Raw genomic sequence first — 23,290 nt, forward strand, 5'->3', positions numbered from 1 at the left:
AGACCCAAGAGTCACTTCACACTCACACACAACTAAGAGCCACACTGACAAGTCAGATAGTCCTACCATCTGTACCACATCTCACACAGGTGCCCATAGCCCACTCCTGGGACTCCCCTTAGAGGCCCCTTCCCACTGCACCCCCTCTTCCTAAGTCCCAAGGCCTCTTGGGAGGCAAATCCAGGCCTGGGCTGAAGAAGGACAGGGGAGGGCTTGACATCCAGTGAAATGGTTTTATTAAGAGAATGAGAAATGATTCTGGAAGTTGAGGAAATATATCGACCACTGGCAGGGTCAAGAGAAACAAGAGCAAATACAAAGTCCTAGTGACAGCCTCAGGGTCCCTGACACATCTTTCTTCCCTCTGGTTTCTTATCCCCCAACAGTCCTTTGTGAGCAAAAACACCCTTTCCATCCTGGTCCAACTGGACATCTGAGTACGTGAGCAGGAAACCGTGAAACGAGAGTCTTCAACTTGGGATAAATAAGTTGCACTGGACATTTTTAAACTTTCAAATTTAATTACAACACACATAAATAAATAGGGCAATGACAGGACTGAAGTGCAGCCTGGATTCAAGTTCTGCAGTTTGTGCTTTGTCGTCTTTGTTCTTTGAGGCCCCTCCTGCCCACCTCTTTTCACTTTCCGAGAGTGGGAGGGGTCCACAGAGCCCACTGGAGTTTTCCTGCCAGCACCCCCTTTTTAGGAGTCAGTGATTCTAGGATGAAGGGTGTCAACTCCTCAGTAGCACCTCTGGTTTGTTAACAGTTTTTCTCCTGCTGTCAATAAAAACAGCAAGGCCTTGGACCCAAGAGCACCCACCACTGCCCAAGCACCCTAATGGGCAGGGCTCAACCCCAAGAACCAGGCTCTAACATGCCAATTTCCTGATAAGCACTTTTCAGCAATCCAGGGTCAGAAAATTGCAGACAACTGGGCCCTTATCAGCAAACCACCAGAGAGCCACCCCTGCCTTTTCCGACCCAGGCCCCTAACTCAGGGGTTTCTGGATGAATGTTTTCTTTCTGGCCTGACTCCAATTCTATCTTTTAATCCTTTCAGGCCCACCCCCAGGAGCCAAAACCTCATTTCAGGCCTTGGGAGCCCCTTAGGGATGGGGCTGAGGAAGCGGTTATTTCCGATGCTTGGCATCCTTCTCCGAAGCTTTGGTGTCACCATGCCCACTCCCCGCACTGCTTAGAAACATCTTGTCCAGCCCCTTGAGTGATTCCAGCAAGTAGTTCTGGAAGGCAGTGAGGGCAGCACAGATGGCTGGCCCACCAAAGCCATGGGTGATGAGGCTGAAGTGTGTCAGGCAACCCTGCACTCCGGGCTCCAGGATGAGTGCTGGGCGGCTGTTGCCCAGTGGTGAGCGGTCCTGAGCCATCAGGTCTGCAAACTCCTTGCAGATCTGCCTGGTAAGGGAAGGAGGGTCAGAGGTTAGAAGTCAAAGGTCTGAGCCCAGAGAAGGATCTACCAGGTACTGGGTACTTTATATATATTATATTTATGATTTCTGACCCTGCCAATAGTCTTCAAATGAAGATGATACCCATTTTACAGAAAAGGAAATTAAGGTTCAGAGACATTAACTGACTTATCCCATATCACACAGCTAGTAAACAGCACATGCCAATGCCCTAGGATCTCTCTTCTTGTGGACATCCTGCCCATATTCAAAGTCTAGCTCTACTACCTTATCCAGGAAACTTCCTTGATCCCCTCTCCCAATCCTACCCCCACCCCAAATGCCCAGTGCCTCATAGGGCTTTATCTGAAATTATTAGGGAATAATCCAGAATATGCCTTGAATAATTGAAATGATAGTTCATAGTGAACATGAGTTGAGGCCTAGATGCGGTGCCAAGTATATCATGCCACTTAGTTCTCACAACAAATCCATACTGTTATCACCCCCGTCGTATGATGACCTGTCCAAGTGACTAAGTTGGGATTTGAGTCCTGCTCTAGTTTGTGGCCATTATGTGTTTCTTTGTGCATCTTGTGTGTGGCTCAGGCAGAAGAATCACTCGTGTCTCACCTTTGTATCACCATGGAACCCAATCAGCATCTTAGACATGAGTGGGACCCAGGAAGTGCTTGATGAATTAGCTGGTTAATGAATGAAGTGAGCCCTGCACTAGATGTGTTTCTCCAGCTACAGTATGAGCAGCCTCCAAGGTCCCATGAATCACGGAAGTCCCTTGAGTCTGTGATTCCACTTCTGCCTAGGGGACTTGAGGAAGTCTCAAAGAGGGGAGGGTGGAGTTGCAATTTGAAAGACTGCATTAGATGGGGGTACTGGATGGTCTAAGCAAGAGAGCAAGCCCAAGGAGGGCAGGGGAGGGAGGGGAGGTAAATCGGAGTGGGTGGGGTTTGTATGGGCCAGATTGTGGGGCCTTCAAAGGAGTCTAGACTTGACCCTACGAATTGGTGGTTTTCAAACTTTTTTACTCCTTTCCTCTCTCTTTCTGTCTCACTCTCCCTTCTTGCAATGAGATTCTTTCCAAAAACTAAATCTTAATGGAATACAAGATCATTCAACAGACCCAGAGCATCCCCACAGAACCTAGTTTGAAAATCCACGCAGCAGCAGTGGGAGCCATGGGAGGTTCTTGGGCAGGGAGCAGTGCATGTGCAGGGAATCTGACTGAACAGTGGGGGTGCTGGAAGGAAGGTCCAGGAGAGACACAAGGAGACCAGAGTGGAGGTGGCAGCATGTGAATGGTGGTGAAGGAGGCACCAACGGGAGTTGCAGAGGGGTTAAATGTGAAGTAAGGACAAGGGGTGATCAACCTGGGGCCTGGGTGGGCATTGGTGCCCTCATGGAAGTCACTGGAACAGAAGGGCTGAGGTGAGGCTCAAGCAGAAGGAGCAAGACCACAGAACCTCAGAGCCATGATGGGACTAGGGCTGATGCCATGGGGCAGTGTATGGGGGCATGGCGCGGATGTAAGCCTGTCTGTGACACCATTTTTGCTTATTCATAGAATCCAGATATGTCCACCTATGTCCATGTGTGCTCTGTAGCAGGCACAGCATTGAGTGTAGGGGTGCCGTGTGTGGTGCCACTTGTGCCCATGCTTGGTGTCTGTGTCTGTGCATTGCACCTACATGTGCCTGTCCATGGCACCCACGGCAGCCTTGCATGTTGTCCAAAAGGGCCCACACAGCACCCTCACTCACTTGGCAGCCAGCAGCATGCTCTTGCGGCTGTGCAGTTCTCCAGGGTCAGCGTGCTGTCGGCACAGGTATTCAGCAGCTGCCTTGGCTGGGAACTCAGTCTCACAGATGAAGCCGAAGTCTCGGGCCAAGTGTATGGCTTCTCCTGAGGGGGAGGAGAGGCTGACTGATGAGCTGTCACTTCAGCCAGGTGTACCTTTGAGCCTGGAGCACTACCTTAAACATCTGACCCCCTGGCCAGGGCCCATCTTGCTTCTATAGACACTTTCCTCTGATTTCCCACTGCAGCCCCAATCCGTTGCCCTCCTTTGGGGCCACCAGGGATGGGGTCTGAGCCCACCATATACCCCAGAGCCTGAACTCAAGATGGCCAAGCTCAGAGTCAACAACCTCCAGGAAAGGGACGCTAACCCCCTCATCCCTTTTACCTCATCCAAACACTGGCCACTCCTTCCCACCACACACACACACACACACACACACACACACACACACACACATACTCTATACTGCATGGACACATGCATGTGTGTGTGTGTGCACATACTTATACATGACAAAGAACAAACACATGACTAAACACACCCTCCTGCATTAGAGACAGTCAGACATAGTTGCCTGGAAGACACAGGTCCCCTCATGTTCACGCTAACCCACCCTTAGGCCCCACTCACCCTCTACCAGTGAAGTTAGCAAGGTCACGTTGGCGGCCTTGCGACGGCCAGCAGGCAAGTTGAGCCCAATCTTCTCCAGCCGTTCTCGCAGGCACCGGCCTCCATTCTTGGACTTGGCCCTTCACATGCAGAGAGAGACAGACACATACTATGAAGATAAGAGAGAAGCATGTAGGCTAAGTGACCTTGCTGCCTCACCAACCCCTGCTGAGGCTTAGGTCTGGCCCCGGGGACAGTCTGGGACCCCTTTCAGCCTGGTCCCAACCTCTTTCTAACCTCACTGACTTTGTAGCCAAGATGGGGGTAGGGAACCTAGCATCCAGCTCCAGGAGCCCCTCATTTCTCCGTAATCCTCAATAGCAGGACAGCCCAGAGTGGGGCAGGATTGACCTTTTCCCACCTTAGCATGCCAGCTAGGCCATACATAGCTACCTAAGGACACACAGACCTTTATGCAGATACACTGGGACGAGCAGACACACACAGATACATATAGATACATACACAGATGAGCATACACTGAGAGCCAAGAATAAACACACCCCAATAGAGACATATACAGCAACACACAGACTCAGACACCCAGGGACATGTAGAGGCACATAAACAAATGTTCACACTAAGTCAGGATCCCAGGGACATAGGTCCAGACACACACATTCACACAAGCCCCTCTGGGATGCTCGAAGAGACCAGGAATAAGGAGATAACCCCACACCTGCACAAATGCAGCTCCACACACATGTCTAACTGCAGATGAATATGCAATCACATACACACAAGGTGGTAGGACACACTTTGGCCAACATATCCCACTAGAAGTAACAGGAAACTCACATTCATGGAAACATATCCTCCTGGCCACCCCCTACACCACACACACGCACACGCACACACATAAACATGCACTCATGCATGCACATACATGCACACACCATTCTCAGACACCAAAACTCATAGCCCTGAAGCACAAATACCCTATCCAGTAACAAAGATATGCACAAAGAGCCCAGCTGGTGTGGCTCAGAGGTTGAGCATCGACCCATGTACCGAGAGGTTGCCGGTTCGATTCTCCCGGTCAGGGCACATGCCCAGGTTGTGGGCCTGATCCCCAGTGGGGGGCATGCAGGAGGCAGCCAATCAATGTTCTCTCTCATCGATGTTTCTATCTTTCTCTCTCCCTCTCCCTTCCTCTCTCTCTAAAAATCAATAAAGAAAAAAAAGATATGCACAAAGAGAAACAGATACACAACTAGAAGATAACTGGACTCCAAAATGCACACACCAGAAGCCTGTGCTCCATGGGGAATGGACTGGGGGTGCTGGGGTCCCTTTCCTAGAGGAGGGATTTAAGAGGGCACCCTTTCTTCCCCAGACCCAGTCTTGTCCATCCTGCCCAATGTGGGTGAGTCCTCCAACCCTTCTCTATGCCCAGGCTTCTTCCTCCACACCCCACCCCCAAGGCCACAGACCCGTGGTTCCTGCTGGGGACCTGGGCCTGCTCTCAGAATAGCACAATCCCCAAGGGAGACGGAGGCACAGATGGCCCTGTGGCTTGAGGTGAGGCTGGACCCTCCCTGATCCCTTGACAAGGACTGAGTTGGCCACGGATTTCGGCCCAGGCACTGTGCAGGCGTTGTGGGCTGGCCTTCCTACCTGCGAAGGACACCACCCAGGAGTGAGGCGTTGAGGCACTCGGGAGGCGAGAGTCGCCGCTGGACCTCCCCCACTGTCACCTTGTACTTGGATGTCGAGCTGAGCAGGGAGAGCCGGCCTGGCACGGAGCAGAAGACCTCACTGGGGTTCGTGATGCCACCAACCAGGCTGTCTTTGGCCAGGGACAGGGCCGAGAGGCTGCTGGCTTTGGAAGGGATGGGGACTGTGGAGCAGAAGCAAGAGCAAGGGAGAGAGAAACAACACTGAGCCAGGCACCACAGACACCAGCCAGCTGTGAGCAAGCACTTTGACCAAGCACCAGTGTGTGCCGGGCACCATGCTACATGCTGTGCACACAGACACACCTACACGTCCGAGCATCTTTCAGAGGAAGGTTCTACTATCCCTGCTTTACAAAGGAAGAAACGGAGGCACGTTGACTCACCCGAGTGCACTCAATTAATGAATGGGTGGTGGCACTTGAACCCAGAGCGGTCTGGTTCTTGAACCTGTGTTCTCTTCACTAAGTCAGGCTGATTCCCGGTTAAAACTCAAATAGCCCCAGCAGACTTTTGGAGTTTGGGCATGAGTGACCAGAGAGGGAGTTGGAGATGAGGAAATGGAGTCTGAGCTGGGGGCAGGATCCTTCGGTCACTGTGACAGGGCCCAGCCGGATCTGCACATTCACAAGGGGTCCCCAACTCCCCCCTGCCCACTTGTGATCCCTATGTCTTCACCACCCCCTGAGTAGTGAGGGGACAGGGAGGTTATGGCCCCATCAGGCCTCCAGCCCTGGCCCCTTCATGCCAAGTCACTCTGGGATGCTCAAGGAGACCAGGAATAAAGAGACACCCTATAGGCCCCTCCTCCAAATGCTTTTTAATTATCTACTAATATCTACAAAGGGCAGGGAAGGGAATCTAAGAAGTTGATTTTCTAAAATGCACTTGGACACCCTTGGCTCTAAAAGAAAGTTCTTCCAGCAGTCTGACCTCTATGTTCCTGCTTAGCTTTGAGGGGAAGGGAAAATAACTGAGGCACTTACTTCCTCTGGGGCTTATCTTCTTTCAGGAAAGTGAGAGCCTTGGTAGAGGAGGAAGGTCTTGGGGGTCAATGGGGAGTCTGGGGCCAACAGTTAGCGAGCACTCACTGTGCTGTGAGCTTACACAGACAACCTCACTGAATCCTCAGGACAACCCACAAGGGAGCTACATTTATTATTCCGGTTCCACAGATGAGGAAACGGAAGCCCAGAGTGGTGAAGGGGTGTGCCTGAGATCACACAGCTGGTAGATTTAGAACCAGCAGCAAGCCCTGGACTCTGGCCCCAAAGACAGCGCCCTTACCCCTCCAGCCATTTGGGAAATATTTGCTGAGCATCTGTGTGCCAGGAGCTGTGCTAGGTCCTTGGGAATGCAGAGGTAGACAAGGCTGACCAGGACTTTGGCTTGGCAGAGCCCTCCAGCTTTTCCCTCTCCGGATGTGCACTCCTCTCCTCCCCTGACCTTCCCCAGCCAGAAACCTCAGTGATGCTTTCCACACTGCCTTCTCCCACCACATCCCCTCCATCACCGCATCCTGAGGTTTGCATTTCTCCACATGGCCTGAATGCAGCCACTTCTCCACATATGCACAGATACTCACTTCCTGCCTGAATTTCAGCACAGCCCCTCCTGCTCTGGTCTCCCTGCCCTGCTCCAGAGGGGTCTTTCTGAAACGCATACCACTCTCTAGCCTCAAACTGGTCAGCACCTGGTCCGTTCCCTGAGAAACAAATTCCAACTCCATAGCTGGGCAAAATGATGCTGCCTGTCCTTCAGAGAATACTGACTCCACACCCAGTGCTTCACACGAACAGCGCTGTGGGGTGGATGCCATTATCCATCCCCATTTCAAAATGGAGAAACTAAAAGTTTTGGCACAGTAATAAGGAGCATGAACTCTGACCATGGAGTCCAAAGGTCACATCCTTAGCCATCACCATGCCCTACTTCATCCTCCTTTGTGACCTGGCTGTGCCGACCCCTCCCTCTTGCCTGGTCCCCCATTTATCCTTTTAGCCTCTTGACCCACACTGGCCAACAGATGTACACTGTGAGCCATGTATGTAAATTTACAGTTTCTCTTAGCCCCATTTAAGCAAAAAGTAAAAAGAAACATGTAAGGTTAATTTTAATATATTTTATTTACTCCACTATATCAAAAATGTTATCACTGAAACATAATCAATATATTAAAAATTACTACTGATACAAATGGATAAAAAAAGCTGTGGTACATATACACAATGGAGTACTATGCAACTGTAAGAAAGATCTCTTATCCTTTGAGATGACATGGAGGGACCTGGAAAGTATTATCCTAAGCGAAATAAGCCAAGCTGAAAAAGACAAATACCACATGATCTCACTTATATATGGAATATAATGATCATAACAGCCTGAGGAATAAGGTAGACCCAGAGATGTGGAAGTAGGGTACAGACTGACAACCCTCAGAAGAGAGGGTGGTGGGAGGAGGGAAGAGATAAACCACAGAACTTATATGTACGTACGCATAACCAATAAACATGGACAACAAAGCCAGGGACGGGGTGAGGGGGGTGGGGAGGAGGGTGTCAATGGGGTAAAAAAGGAGAAACATCTGTAACAAAAATAAAATACAATAAATATTAAATAAATAAATAAATAAATAAATAAATAAATAAATAAATAAATAAAAGAGAAGGAAGAAGGTGGCTTTGAAAAGTAAAAAAAAAATAAATTACTACTGATGCCAGGCCGATGTGGCTCAGTGGTTGAGCGTCGACCCATGCATCAAGAGGTCGCTGATTTGATTCTGGGTCAGGGCACATGCCCAGGTTGTGAGCCCGATCCCCAGTGGGGGGCATGCAGGAGGTGGCCAACTGATGTTCTCGCTCATTGATGTTTCCATCTCTTGCTCCCTCTCCCTTCCTCTCTCTCTAAAAAATCAATAAAGAAAAAAATGTTTTTAAGTACTACTGAGCTACTTTACATTATTTTTTTATACTTTAAAATTCAATGCATATTTGATACTACGGCCTATCTTAATTCAGACTAGCCACATTTCAAATGCCTGGTAGCCCCATGTGGCTAAAGGCTCCCACAGTGGACAGCACAGCCCCAGACAGCAAAGGAGGAAGCACAACAGGTAACAAGTCGAGACCGGGGCATGGCGCTGCCTGTGGAAAGCCACGACTCGGCCCTTATCATGCTGGACGTACCAACATTGCCAGGTGTCCTGGTTTGATTGTTTTTTTTTTGCTGGTGAGACCAGGATTCAGGGTTTCTATGTGATATCTCTCCTTTTTTTTTAACATTGGCAAAAGTTTCAAACATTTAAAAACCCAGCAGAGGCCCTGGCCAGTTGGCTCAGCGGTTGGAGCATTGGCCTGCAGACAAGAGAGTCCCAGGTTCGGTTCCCGCTAGGGGCACGTACCAAAAAAAAATAAAAACCCAGCAGAGGCCAAATTGAACATGTATAAAACTCCACCTGGGATGTGGGGCCACCAGTGTGTGAGCACCACAGAACTGTCTCAGGGGCCCTTCTCCATTTTACTGAGCAGGGCTCCCCTCTTCCCAAGCTTCAGTTCAGGCACTGTCCCCGTGCAAAGCTTCCTGGGCCCTCCACCCTCCCTCTCTGTCGCCCTGATTCCCTCCTTACACACTGAACCTCCCTGTCTGCTCCCACTTCTATCTTCCCCACCAGCTTGCGCCTTGAGGGCAAAGTCTTGACACAAGTGGGTGTCAGTGAATGTGAACTAAATGAGTGAAGCAAGGGCCTTTGAAACCTGAAATGGGAAAAAGAGTGATGATGGCCCACAGCCCAGGTTTGGGGGAGGGGCGTTGGGGAGCCCCATTCCTTTGTTAGCACCTTATGGTAAAACTGCCCTTACTCCCTGGGTCCTCATTCAGTACAGGGAGGGCCAAAGGTCTTGGATGGGAGTGAGTGGGAGGAGTTGAGAGCTGGGGCTGTGCAGCCACTGAGCAGCACACACACCCTGACCCCAGGCTGGCTCAGTCCACAGGACAGGACCCAAACTAGAGTGAGGCAAGTGAGGCCCTCCCCTTGGGTGCAAATTTTAAGGAGGCACCAAAACAATCCAGTAATCAAGATAAGTAGTATTTTAATACAATATTTAAAAAATAAAAATTAATGAAAAAGTCCATGATGACAAAACATCAAAATTTTAATTAGACAGGGCTCTGATCTGGCTGTTGTCTGACCCTGCCTTCTCCCCAGCCCTCTCCCATTTGAAGGGCAGGGGTGTTCTGACTGGACAGGTGCACTGGCCCTGGACAATAGGCTGAATCTCCGTCTCGCACCCCAGTGCCTTGCAGGCCTGGGCACAGGTTCCCTCCTCATCTGTGTCCCTCTGTCTTGAGGGGACTTTTAGTGTGACAGAACTATTCTATATCTTAATTCTTTTTTTTTTATTTTTTATCCTCACCAGAGGACATTTTTCCATTTTTTGTTCAGATAGAGTGGGAGGGAGGGAGAGGAAGGGAGAGAGAGAAAGACAGAAACATCGACGTGAAGGGACACATCGAGTGGCTGCCACCCGCACGACCAACCAGGGCCGGGGACAAACTTCAACCGAGGTACGTGCCCTTAGCGGGAACCGAACCCGGGTCTCTCTGGACCGCAGGCTGACCCTCTAACTGCTGAGCCAAACTGGCCAGGACTTAATTCTTTTAATGATTACATGACTACATATGTTTGCATTTGTCAAAATTCATAGAAATTCACATCTAAAAAAGGGTGCACTGTACTATATGTAAATTATACCTCAAGTTTGACCTAAAAAAATAAAACAGCAAATTGATAAATTAAAAATTAAAAGATTGCCCGGCTGATGTGGCTCAGTGGTTGAACATCGACCCATGCACCAAGAGGTCGCCAGTTCGATTCTCAGTCAGGGCACATGCCCAGGTTGTGGGCCAGATCTCCAGCTGGGGACATGATCAATGTTCTCTCTCATCAATGTTTCTCTCTCTTTCTCCCTTCCTCTCTCTCTCTAAAAAATCAATAAAGAAAAAAAAATTAAAAGACTGTCCTTCCTCCCATGACCTCTGGCCAGAGGGAATGGTCAGAGAAACAGAAAATTTTTCTCTCCTCCAGCAGCCTCTTTCATCCAACTTCTATTAAAAGCTGGGGCCCCCTGAGGCCAGACCCTGTGAGAGGGGAGAGAGACCAAAGCTGCATGAGACTATTTGTACGTGCGCAGACAGGGACACAATGAGTACATGTGTGTCACAAAAGTGACTGTCTACAAAAATTATATTCCCTGTCATAGAGCAATGAGGGTGAGACTGCACGTGTGCACACTTACTTATTCAACAAATGCTGAGCCCCAGCTATATACACAGACATTAGTCTCTACCTCCTCGAGTGTTGCAGGAATGCAGCAGCATGCATATGAATATCTGCAAGTGCTTTTGTTCCTATAGATGTGCTTAAACATAGTGTATCCCAGATGTATAAAACATAGGTGCAGCTGAGTCTAGGTGCATAACAGGTGGACATGTGCTTGTGTATAATATGAATGAGAGACTTTGCTGCTTCCCCTACTTGTCCTTCCCTTTTTCCTCAGAGCCTCTTCCCTCAAAAATAGCAAGAGGAACAAAACCCAAGGTGAGGGAAGCAGGCAGCCCAAAAAAGGGACAGTCGTAGAGGTGGGAATTAAACTAGCACAGATTGCAAAGCAGAGACACTGGTGTTTGTCTCCTGCAGCAGTGACTCTTGAAACTGAAGGGTTTTTGTTTTTGATTTTTTCCATTGAAACTGAAGGGTTTTACTCATGGTGTCCCCCTGGTCACACAAGCAGAAGCCATTCACATATACTACACACTCCTACAGACACAGAGCTCCTAGTTATTCAACTTGTCAGACAAGACTCGTACACATGTGTACACACTCTATCAACTCATGGTGGAAAGATTCTGATCGCTGAATCGGGAGTATGCAACAGACTGTCCCGGAAGGTTGGTTAAAATGGAAATTCCTTCCAGAGGAAAATCTTTGCGACCTTGGGTTGAGCAAAGGGTTCCTAGATCCAATACCAAAATCATGATCCATAAATGAAAATAATGATAAATTGGACTCATCAGAATTACAAATTTTTGCACCTCAAAAGACAATATTAAGAAAACTAAAAGACAAACCAAAAACTTGAGGAAAATATCAGCAAATCATATATCTGACCAAGGATGTGTATCCAGAATATATAAAGAATTCATACACCTCAATAATAAGATAAACAACCTAATCAGAAAATGGTAAAATATGTGACTAGACATTCCCTAGAAATGATATATGAATGGCTCAAAAGCAAATGAAAAAGTGCTTAACATCATTAGTCATTAGGGAAATGCAAACTAAAACTATACTGGGATACTACTAGGATGGGCTATAATAAAAATGATAGACAATATCAAGTGTAGGTGAGGATGTGGGGAACCTGGAACTCCTTGTAAAGTAGAACAGCCACTTTAAAAAAGAGCTTGGCATTTTCTTTAAAAATTAAACACAAACTTACCATAAAAGCCAGCATTTCCACTCCTAGGAATTTACCTAAGAGCAATAAAAATATATGGCCACGCAAAGACATGAATATGAATATTATAGCAGCATTATTCATAAAAGCCAAAAAGTGGAAACACCAAGTGTTCATCAACTGATGAAGGAATGAACAAAATGTGTTACATCCATACAATTGAGTACTTAGCAATTTAAAAAAAAGAACTACTTATCCATGCTACAACACAAATGAACCTCAAAACATTATGCTATGTAAAAAAAGCTAGATGCAAAAGTCCTCATATGTATACATTCCATTTATATAACATATCTAAAACATGCAAATTTATAGACAGGAAGCATATCAGTGGTTGCCTAAGGCTTGGAGTGGGAATGGGGATTAACTACAAATGAGGCTAAAGGATTTTAGGGGGGATGGAAATGTCTAAAAATGGATGTGGGTATGCCCTGGCCAGGTGGCTCAGTTGGTTGGAGAGTTGTTCCATACACCAAAAGGTTGCAGGTTCAATTCCAGGTCAGGGCACATATCTAAGTTTAGGGCTTGATGTCCAGTCAGGGAGCAAATGGGAGGTAACCAATCGAGTTTTTCTCTCACATAAATGTTTTTCTCTCTGTCTCTTAAAAAAAAAAAATCAATAAAACATATTCTTGCCCAGCCGGTGTGGCTCAGTGATTGAGCCTCAACCCATGAACCAAGAGGTCACCGGTTTGATTCCCAGTTAGGGCACATGCCCAGGTTGTGGGCCAAATCCCCAGTGGGGGTCATGCAGGAGGTGGCCAATTGATGTTCTCTCTCATCGATGTTTCTCTCTCTCTCTCCCTCTCCCTTCCTCTCTCTCTAAAAATCAATAGAAGAATAAAAATAAAGTAAAAAAACATATTCTTGGGTAGAATTTTTAAAAAATGGACGTGGTTATAATTATATAAATAGAAACTTACTAAAAATAATCAAATTATATAGTTTTACAATGACTGAATTTTAGGTATATACATTTTACTTTAATAAATGGGTAAAAAAATGCAAATTCCAAGGATTCTCATTCAATAGATGTGAGTTGGTACCCCAGAAATCTGCATTTTTAAACAAATACCCTAAAGGGATTCTGATGCAGTATTTTCTAAGACCACACTGTACCACTGTCCAAAGCCTGAGGGGAGGGACAGGAGAAGGAAGGCAGACAGGAAAGGTAATGTCCCTCCTCCCAGCCCACCTGAGTTTCCTCATCTCCTTCAGTGGGACCTGCTGGCTAAGCTTCATTCTCACCAACTGCCAGGAGGTTTCTTCTAAATATAGCTCCCACCCTTCACTCCCCTGCTCTACAATGCCCTCCAAACTCTCTGAATGGGCACTGGTTTTTCCGTCCCTTTTGGGGGCAGACAGTGGCCTGTCTGGGAGGCAGGAGAGGCAGGGTTGTGCAAGTGCAGTGTCAGAGTCTGTCTTAATGTAACGATTTGATAGTATGTTTATCATGAATTTTTTGCATTATTTTTATTTTAAAATATATATATTATGTATCTAAATCTTGCCTCAGAGGTGAGTACTTCACCCTAGGCCTGTCCCTGCTTGAAGACTCACCTGGAAGCCCAGACCCTCCCCATCTCCCTTTCCCTTCCCAAAGCTAAGAGAAGCAGAGGGGAGTGTGACTTTACATCAGCCCCTGTCTGCCCCAGAGACCCCCTGAGACCGGACAATTCGACCCAGCAGAGAGGGATTTCCCACCCCCAGCTAAGCAACCCACTGTCTTTGGAGGGAACAAGGAATATCTCAGTTCTCATTCCCAAACCACTCCCCTCCAGCTGTGACTGTATAAACTGAAACCCACGGAGATTTTTAACCTTTTCAACCTGTTTGGCTTTTCCACAGACAGGGCATTTGTACATGCAGCACCTAGGGCAGGAGAGCAGCTGGGCCCTTTCTACACCCCCTCCCTCAATGCACTTAGGCTTCAAAATCCATCAATCATTCATTCAACCAACACCCACTGGGTGCCTAGGGTGATCCTTCCTAATGTCTCCTCCTCCAGGAAGCCTCCCAGCCTCAGGACTCACCGCTCCCCTTCTGAGCTCCCACCTTGACCTGCACAGGCCCTCTCACTGCCTTTCTCAGCTGGAAAATATTCCTGTCTAGGTCTGTCTTCTTCATCAGTCCCGCCTGCTTTCTGTGCCCCTAGGACAGGTCGCAAAACTGGAGGGGACAAATGTGGGCAGAAAATGGAGGGCTCTGCTTTCCCTCGGGTTGGCGGGGCCCCTTTTGCCATCCTCTAACCCACACCGCGGCTGCTGGGGCTGCCGACCTGGAAGTGTGTGGCGGGGCCGGGCTTTGCCTCCGCTCCCCTCCGGGACAAGTGGCTGGAGAGCGAAGATTTTACAACCAAGGTCTGGGCCCGGATATCTTCCAGGCTCTCCTCCCCAGAAGCACCCACGCGCCCACAGTAGGAAGACTGCATGGCTTCTGGGATAGGGCAGGAGCTGCCTCCCTTTCTCACCCAGGACTCCAACTGTTGCCCCTCCCGCCAGGGCCGGGAGGAGCTGGAGGAATCAGATGCTTCGACTAGCCAAGAATGACTTTCCATAATTTCAGAGCCCGGCCGGAACGAGGTCCCCGCAGCTGCCGGCAGGTGCCAGAGGACTTCAAGACTCGACAGGGGCTCCAGATGCCATCGGAAGGGCCTGAGGGTGAAGCAGGGCACTAATTCACGGCCCCCAGGGAGCTGGGGGAGTGACCAGTCTCACAGTGACAGCGAAGAACCCCCGCCAAAATGGCCTGCTGAGAGCAGGGCTCTAGCCGGACCACCTGTTTAGCCAAAGCGCGCACCCCTAGGCCGGGAGCGCCGGGGACCAGCACTGCTCGGCGTTTGCAAAGCCTGAACGTACCGGCGCCGCCCTTCTTTCCTCCACCAAAGGCCCTCTGCGCCAGTAGAGGGCCAGGCTCCAGGCTCGAGGCTCAGGACCAGGCACTTCCTTTCCGCAGGGAACCCCCCCCCCCACACACACACACCTTTTCCGCAGTGCTCCGGGCTGGGACTTGACGGCCGGGGTGGGGTGCCCAGGGCGCAGTACTCAGCTCATTCAGCCACAGACCCGAGACACTGTACCTATTCCCGAAACATCCACGCTGCACCCGCAATCACACCGCCCCCCCCCCCCCCATCCCGCCAGCCTCCCAGTCAGCACAGCAGCACTCTGGGCAGTCCCGGCCACACTCGTCGTGTTCTTTGGACTGCCTTTGGGGATTCCCGGGCACACGTGGGAACCAGGATTTATGGAAGCTGATGTCCCTTGAGAGAAGCCACTCCAGGACAATTCCATTGCCTCCTCACAGCCTCCTCAGAGTCCTCCTGTCTGGGGATTGGGGTTTAAGGTGCTCAGAGCACCATCTGATCTTTCTACTCTTCCCCAGGGCAGAGGTCCCCAAGCCCCTTTCCATAATTCAGGAGGCGGACCTCCCCCAGCAGTCAGTGAGCCTAGTTCCCCCAGCTCCTCCAGCCTGGGGTCCAGACCTGGGGTCAGCCACTACGATCATATCTTTGGGTTGACCGAGCTCAAAGAAGTCCACTAAGTCAACCAAGCGCTTAAAAGAGCTGGGTCCCCAGCACACACCTCCATTCCCACTTCAGGCAACCGGATTCCTAGAGTTCTCCCAAACCCCAGCTCCAGGTGACACAGCCCCAATACCTGGAGTCCTCCACCCCCAAGTTCCAGGAAGCCTGTCCCCTCAGCTTCCCCACGCATACTTCAGGTGGTCCAATTAACTCTCAGCCCCCAGTAAAGCAGTCCTAGCTCCTGGAAGTCCAGCCCTCCTTCCCCACCGCCACCTCCACCCCCAGCCTCTTCTGGGAACAGGTGGAGGGCAAACAGAGCCTGGGCTTGAATTCACTCTTGAAAACCAACTCGAATCAAATCCCAGGGGGGTGATGCCTGCCTCAGGTACCTCGGACTTGTCTCTATCTCTGGATTCTTGCCCCACACCTTCCCCAAATCTAAGGAGCCTGCCCAAGGCCTGGACCCCTCAGAATCTCTGTCTCTGTCTTTTTCTGTCTCTTTCTCACCTTTCCTGGCACAGCTAGAACTCAGTCCTCAAGCCAGAAAATCCACTCAAGGGCAGGTCTCAAATCCCTGGTTTTTACTAGTGCAGAGACACAAACACCCCTCCGAAATACACAGGAAGTGACTCTCACATGTTTAGAGATCCTCGGTACCAAAGGTCAAATTCTGGGACACAACAGAGACCCTGATACACACATAGAGACCCCCAAACATACAGATCTGTACACTAACATAATAGAAATACCACACATTCACAGCAACAAAAACACTTATACCAAGAAATACCAGAAAGACACCCAGGAAGGGAATATACAGACATGTACAGAACCGGAACTCACATAGACACCAGGAGCAAGCAGGCCCTCACCTTCCTGCACACAGCCTAATATTCACACACCACCTCCCCTTATTCCTAAATGCCAAAAGAGGCTCCCTCTTGGAGAGAAAATTCCCCAAGGAAACACAAGATTTGCCACTCCCCCATCACCTGCCAAAGCCCTGTTGGGAAGGAAGGGTCAGAAAGCGGTTGCCAGGCTAATAACTGGTAAAGTTCTGTAATGTGGAAATCATTTAATGAAATTCATGGGAACTACACCCCCATTCTCACCTCTTAGGAAACCGGGAAGTGGTTTAACTTGTTCTGCAAATTAACTCCAGATCCATAAGAGCGCCCTCCCCTTGGTAGGGAGAGGCCAGGCCCCAGTGCAGCTTGACTGGCCCGGGAAGTCGGGTGAGCGCTGGTGGACTCGGCCCGCTGCAGGCTCTGGGGCCAACTCACCAACCTGTGCAGCTGCCCAAGCTCTGGTCAGGCCCCTCAGCCTCCACTGCCCCTCTACTGGGTCAGGAAGAGTGCCCCTTGGTTACCGAGCCTGGTGACGCACAGGAGGCACGCTTCAGGAGGGAAGAAAATGGGTTTGTGCGCCCAGGGCCTGCACCATCCCGCCCGATTCTGCCTTGGCAGATGCACGCCATTCCTCACCTTTCTTGATCACAGATTGATCCAGTAGGCTCATTCCCGATTCATCCATGGCCTGCAAATAGGAGAGGCAGTAGTAAGGAAGCTTGTGGACCTAGTGTCCTTTCTCTTCCCAAGCCCCCACTGTCCCTGGTCCCGGTCCCGTTTGCTCCGCCCAGTGCACATCATCGTCGCCTGGGGCAGGACGGGCGGGACCAAGATTCGCCGAGGCTCGGCACCATCTGTGTGGTCTATCTGGGCCCTGGGTACCTCACCCCGCCGTAAAGGAATTTTGAACCTTAGGCAACTCCTCGGCCTTTCTTCGCTCCAGACACAGGCTGCCCCAGCAGACCCAGACAAGGCATAGATGACCTACGTGGCCCAGCCTAGATGGAGAGCAGTGGCTCAGCCCCTTCCCATTTACTCCGCGGAGGGTTGCCGCCATCCAGGCACCGCGCACAGACTCAGTTCCCCGCTGCCTTAAGGGCCAGGCAGTGTCTAACCCCGGACGTGGGATGTATCCTCAGAGTCATGAGTGAAAAAAGGCAGGCTGGGAGAAAAGTTGGGTTCCCGTATTAATCACGCTGCCTCTAGTCATAGTCCTAAATCACGGCCCTGACCCATCCCGGACCATTCTGGCCTCACCTGTAAGTCCTCCAGGCTGGGCGGCGCCGCCAGCCCGGGGAGGCCGAGAGGCGCGTCCGCCAGCCCGTGCGCGCCGTCGGCCAGGCTGTGCAGGAGCCGAGGCACAGCGGCGGCGTAGTCGCGGCGAGGGTCCAGGCCCAGGGCGCGGGCGGGCGGCGCCAACAAGCCGGGCGGCTCGTCGTGGGCGCGGGCTGCTGCGCGGGCAGCGGCGCGGGGCGCGGCCCAGGCGGCCTGTGGAGGCTGAGGCTGTGCCAGGGGCGCCAGGCCGCCGTACGGGTCGCCGGCCAGGTGGGAAAAGGCGGCAGTGGCGTCGGGCGCCTGGCCATAGGGCAGTGGCGGCTGCGGGTAGGGCGGCGGGAAGTAGGGCGGCTGGAAGTCGGCGGCAGCGGCAGCGGCAGGCGTGTGGCAGAGTGGCGGTGCGGGCCCGTAGGTCGCCTGGGGCAGAGACGACAGGCGGGCCCCTGCAGCCGCTGCGCCCAGCCCGTCGGGGCGCTCCTGGGGAAGGAGAAGGGAGCGTTAAGCGACCACAGTGGCTGAAAGGAGTCCAGATCAAAAGGACCCTCCTGCTGGACAGCTCACAAGGGTCCAGCTGCCGTCCTACCCGCTTTCCCGGGCGGGAGGTTTATCTCTGAGAGACCCGCGGGCGCAGAAGCCTCGGGTGCAGGAGCCTCGGGCTGGGGACACCGATCTCGAGACCCGCGCTCGCCGTTCTTAGCTGGCGGAGCCCCTGTGGCCCCCTCCCTCCGAGATTTCGTTGGAGGAGGTTCGGAAGGTCTAGCGCTCAGGCTTCCTGCTGTTCCTGCACTCCCGGACCCCGGACTACTCACCATGGGGGAGTAAGTGTGCACCAGCATGGGGCGGGTGGAGTGGAGCGCGAGGCGTGGAGGCGGCGGAGCACTCGCCCGACGGCCAGCGTTCCTGGAAGAGGTGCGGAAGCCTGCCCAGCCCGAGGGGGTCACTTGGCGGCGGCGGGGAGCAACCCAGCCTGGAACTCAGCGAGGGCCGGGTCCTCAAGTATGGGCGACCCCGGACGAGTGCATGGGGGCGGGACGTGGGCCCGAGGGGCTCTGATCGCACTTGGAAAAGTCGGTCAGTGGGTTCCCAGCGCCCGCCCTTCTTCCTCTGAGCGCAGTCTGCTCCATGCACTCCAGTTATAGTGGCGGGGGCGCGCCGGGCCTCCGGGGGCGCGCATTAAAGAGACATGCTGTGGCCGCTTTCTCCCTTCTCACCGGCGACCGCTCTAGGGGAGGCGTAGCTTGGGCGCGACCCCCTAGGATGGGTATCGCGGCGTGAATCAAACCCCCGCGGGTCTCCCAGCTGCGGTGAAACAGAGAAAGATTTAAGGCTGGGACGTAGGGGCCCTAGGTTTGCTTCTTAGCTTTATTGCTTCTTTGCCTTTGAGCAAAGCACCACTCTTCCTCAACCTCAGCTTCCGTGTCTGTAAAATGGGTATCAGTCCTTTCTCTAACCACTTTACTGAACTATGGATGAGGTGGGGGATCATGAATGTGGAAGAAGTTTGTAAGCTTCAGACTCAAGCCCACCGGCTCATGTGCATGCGTGTGTGTGTGTGTGTGTGTGTGTGTAGGGGGCCACCACAGTCTCTCTGAATGTTTCCAGATCAAAGCACCTCTGAGGGTGCCCACTTACCTTAGGCTTCCCTGGGGTTGTTAATTCCCAGTGCCAAGCCAGGGTCTAAGGAAGCTAGAGACATAATCTGGCCAGACAGAGAGAGCTGCCTGGGACTGGAGTTGGCTTAAGTTCCATCTGAGGAGAGCTCAAGACGTTTCTGAAGCCAGGAGAGCCTTAGCTGATTGAATGTGGGCCTGCTGCGTGAATCTGTGTGTAACTGACACTCTGTGGACAGTATGTGATCCTTACACTAGCATGCACAGGCTGTGTGTTACCATGGTAGATACTGGCTGGCTCTCAATATGTTCCAGTCTCTGCAGTCATCTTTCTTTTCCCAAAACTCAACCCTGCCCTCCTGAGAGAAGCAGGGACAGAGATTAAAGAAAGGGAAATGAGAGGACTACTAAGGGGAAAGCAGAAGGAAGGTGTTTTTATTTTTTATCCTCACCCGAGGACATTTTTTCATTTTTTGTTCAGATAGAGTGGGAGGGAGAGAGAGAGAAACATCGACGTGAAAGGGACACATTGAGTGGCTGCCTCCCACAAGGCCCAACCAGGGCCGGGAACAAACTGCAACTGAGGTACGTGCCCTTAGCGGGAACTGAACCCAGGTCTCTCTGGACCACAGGCTGACACTCTAACCACTGAGCCAAACTGGCCAGGGCAGGAAGGTGTTTTTAAAAAGCTAGAAGATGTTCAGAGCAGAGCATAGTAGAAATAGTCACAGCAAACACTTATTACAGAGTGTGCCAGACTCTGTGCTAAGTACTTGATGCATATTGAGCTATTTAACTCTCACAACAGCCCTATGAGATGGACAGCCTTATCATGCCCATTCTCAGGTGAGGAAAATGAGGCAGAGAGGTGAACTGACTTGCCCAAGGTCAAGCAGCTAGTTAAGTGGCAGAGCCGAGGTAGTCAGCTTCTAGCCCCTCTCTGTGCTCAGAATTCCTCGTCTTTGTTGCTTGAGACTCAGGTGCCTAGAATTTAGTCCTGACTTTAATTTGTCTGTGATTCTGGGCAAATTCCCTTTTCTCTCTGATCTCGGTTTCTGCAACTTCAACAAGAACAATAAAGTAGGGGAGGGCAGAGAGCACTAGATGTTCTCTCAGGCCTCTTTCTAGTAAAGTGGAAGATGAGAATGTAAAGGCAAAATATTGAGATTAGAGGAGAAGGGGAGTTAGAAGAAACACCTGTAGCCCATGAAATGTAAGTGCAGGAGACTTGAGGGGGCATCCAAGGTGGTACATGGTAGGTGCAGAGCTCAGGTCTGGGTCATCTCAGCCTGGAGGCTCTGGGGAAGGAGAAATCTAACAGCAGTCAAAGATTCATCACTGAGAACTTTCTGGAGGTGGGAACCACCAGCTAGAGTGGTAGGTGAAGCAGATTTGGGCAGTTCTGCAGCCTTTGTGCCCAGGATAGATTAGAGATCAGGAGTCTGTTTGTGTGTGTCAATACCTGTGGGTGTGTGAGTCTGTGGCAAGACCACTCTTTCCCCCACCCTCAACTTCAGTAAAGGACATCAGAAGTCAGGCTCCAGGACAGGTGTATGTGTGTCAATGCATGGCATGCAGGTTGGTGGGATCCCTTTAGCAGAAGTCCAGCACAGCAAGGCTGATAATGCTTATGCCCAGCTGTGGGAATTCCCTGCTCTCCCCAGCAGGCTTGGGAAGGCCAGAATGACAGGACAGGCTACCTGTCCAGTGGCTTCGTTGGGTTTCCTCACTTCCTTGCAGCTTAAGACACTCCCTTTTTGCCTTATTCTCCTCTCTTCTCTGGCCATTTCTCAGTCTTCTTCTCTATTTCCTCTCTTTACTTTCACCTCCTTAATGTCAGTTATTCACCCTCAAAATTGAAGCTTCTGCCTCTTCTTCCTATTTGCAGTCTTCATGAGTTAGTTCATCCCCTCTCAAAACTTTAATGACTACCTGTCTGTTGTTATCTCCCAGCCTTGTTATCTCCAGTCTGTATCTCTCACTAAAAATCCAGACTCATAGATGCAATTGCCAGTAGGATATTTCCTCCAGACATCTTGTTGCCACCATCTGAAACTTGACAAGTCCCAAACCGAACTCAACACCTTGTCCACCCCCACCAGCGATCCCTACCTGCTTATCCTTCTGCTTCCTGTAGTTCCATAAATGGCACCACCATCCTTTGAATTAGAAATACAGGCATCCCAGACTCTGACCTTCCCCTCCCTTCTATAAGATACTCTTATGGAATAGTGTCATTTCTAACCCTTAAATATATCTCTCTACCCCTCTGTCGACACTTTAAGCTACTGTACTCATTCTCATAGACTAGCAGTTCTCAAAGTGGACCAGCATCACCTACATCACTTTGGAATGTGTTAGAAGTGCCAGTTCTTGAACCCCACCCCAAACATGCTGAATCAGTAACTGTGGGGGTGGGGCCTTGGCAATATGTGTTTTAATAAGCCCATAAGGTGACTCAGAAGTACAGTAAAGTCTTAGGACCATTGCAAACCTGCTAACTGGTCGCCTGCCTTAATTCATATCTCTTTTGATCCAATTCCATTCCATTTAGCAACAAGAGTGACTAGACTGTGTAACTTCCCTACTGAAAACTCTGCTGCCTCCCATCCCCCATGGCCCATCTTCAGGGAAAAAAAGTTTAAACACGCTAACCAGCATTCCAGGCTCTTTGAAGCTACAACTAGTTTTCCTTTCCTGCCTCATGAGCTACCTAAGAAGATGAAAGGAGAAACAGAGACTGTGTTGTGCACTGGGTTTGGCGAATGGCAGGTGCTCATGAATGCTTATTAAAGAAATAATAAATGAATGAATGGATGAGTTTATGAATCCTTTAGTCTATTGAGCGTTCTTCTTCTATTTTTTTAGAGAGAGAGAAGATGGGAGAGAGCAATAGAAACATCTATGTGAGAGAGAAACATCAATCAGCTGCCTCCTGCATGCCCCCTACTGGGGATTGAGCCCACAACTTAGGTATGTGCCCTGACTGGAAATTGTATCGGGACCTCTCAGTCCATGGGATGATGCTCAATCCACTGAGCCACGCTGTCTGGGTTGAGCGTTCTTATAGGAAGCTTCCCTGTGAGCATGACCCTGGGTAGCTAGACATAGAACCCAGGTATAATTGAGGAAGTCATCTGAGGAATAAGGGATTTTGCTTATGGCTACTGGGGGGAGGTGTTTTCTTCATGGTCTGCTGTTGATTTGTGGGGCTCCTAAAAATTTAAGGGTCCTATGGTTTCAGACTTTGTTGCCCTTCTCTTTCAAGGCCAAGGGACTCCTCATTCTCTGAGTCATGGAGGTGGACAGTGCTAGTTGCCCACTCTCTGGGACACATGCACACGTGTGGAGGCCTGGGATATGCATGGGGCACACATGCAGACACTCCTAAGCACATGGGACACACAACATGCACAGAGACACTCATGGGAAATACACAAGATGGGAACACATGATATATATTGACATATAGGTGCACATGTTCAAACATATACACTCCCATTGGCATACTTGGCATATTGTTCTCCACGGCTCAAAATTTTCCCTCTCTTTTAAAAAAGTGAGCTTACATTTGTACTTTTAAAAAAAAGATAAAACTCAGGCCTGCCTCCTTTATTGTTGGCACAGCCGCTCTCCTCCCAGCCCTTGACAACCTCCTGCTCTGGGCCAGGCTGAGTGCAGGTAGGGGAAATCTGGCACAAGATGCTTAGGCTCCACCTTGTGGCTATATCTCGCAACTGCAGCTCGGGTTTCCCTTTCTCCCTACCAGGAGCAAGCTTGGCCTCTTCAAGTTAGCCTAACCCCCTCCCTATTCCGAAGCCCAGAATTCTCTGACTATCCCTCACTAAAGTGCAGACAGAGCTCAGTCAGCCTTGTATTATGAGGCTTTCTTCAGCGTTTGGCTCCTCCACAGCACAAGGGAGAGTACTTTGAGAGCAGG

At 50.5% G+C, this 23,290-nt stretch overlaps 1 protein-coding gene across 1 annotated transcript; it reads right to left on the bottom strand.

The window, feature by feature from the left end:
- Window positions 1–1,133: 1,133 nt before the first annotated feature.
- Window positions 1,134–18,576, bottom strand: TFAP2E (transcription factor AP-2 epsilon). The gene is made up of 7 exons (XM_036255195.1): window positions 18,550–18,576; window positions 17,723–18,217; window positions 17,102–17,153; window positions 5,515–5,737; window positions 3,859–3,977; window positions 3,188–3,329; window positions 1,134–1,416 (listed from the first exon to the last, which is right to left on the bottom strand). Exons 1-7 carry the CDS (start codon window positions 18,574–18,576, stop codon window positions 1,134–1,136), a joined length of 1,341 nt encoding a protein of 446 aa, XP_036111088.1.
- Window positions 18,577–23,290: the final 4,714 nt, after the last annotated feature.

This window comes from Molossus molossus, unplaced genomic scaffold (assembly GCF_014108415.1).
Source record: "Molossus molossus isolate mMolMol1 unplaced genomic scaffold, mMolMol1.p scaffold_m16_p_12, whole genome shotgun sequence".
Classification (NCBI taxonomy): Eukaryota; Metazoa; Chordata; class Mammalia; order Chiroptera; family Molossidae; genus Molossus; species Molossus molossus.

Excerpts from the sequence above, each read along its gene's own strand:
- TFAP2E (XM_036255195.1), bottom strand. The coding sequence starts at position 18,576 with ATGCTGGTGCACACTTACTCCCCCATG. Across the intron at positions 3,978-5,514 it reads CTGGGTGGTGTCCTTCGCAG|GGCCAAGTCCAAGAATGGAG; the intron begins GTAGGAAGGCCA and ends CTGCATGTGAAG. Across the intron at positions 1,417-3,187 it reads AGCATGCTGCTGGCTGCCAA|GCAGATCTGCAAGGAGTTTG; the intron begins GTGAGTGAGGGT and ends TTCCCTTACCAG.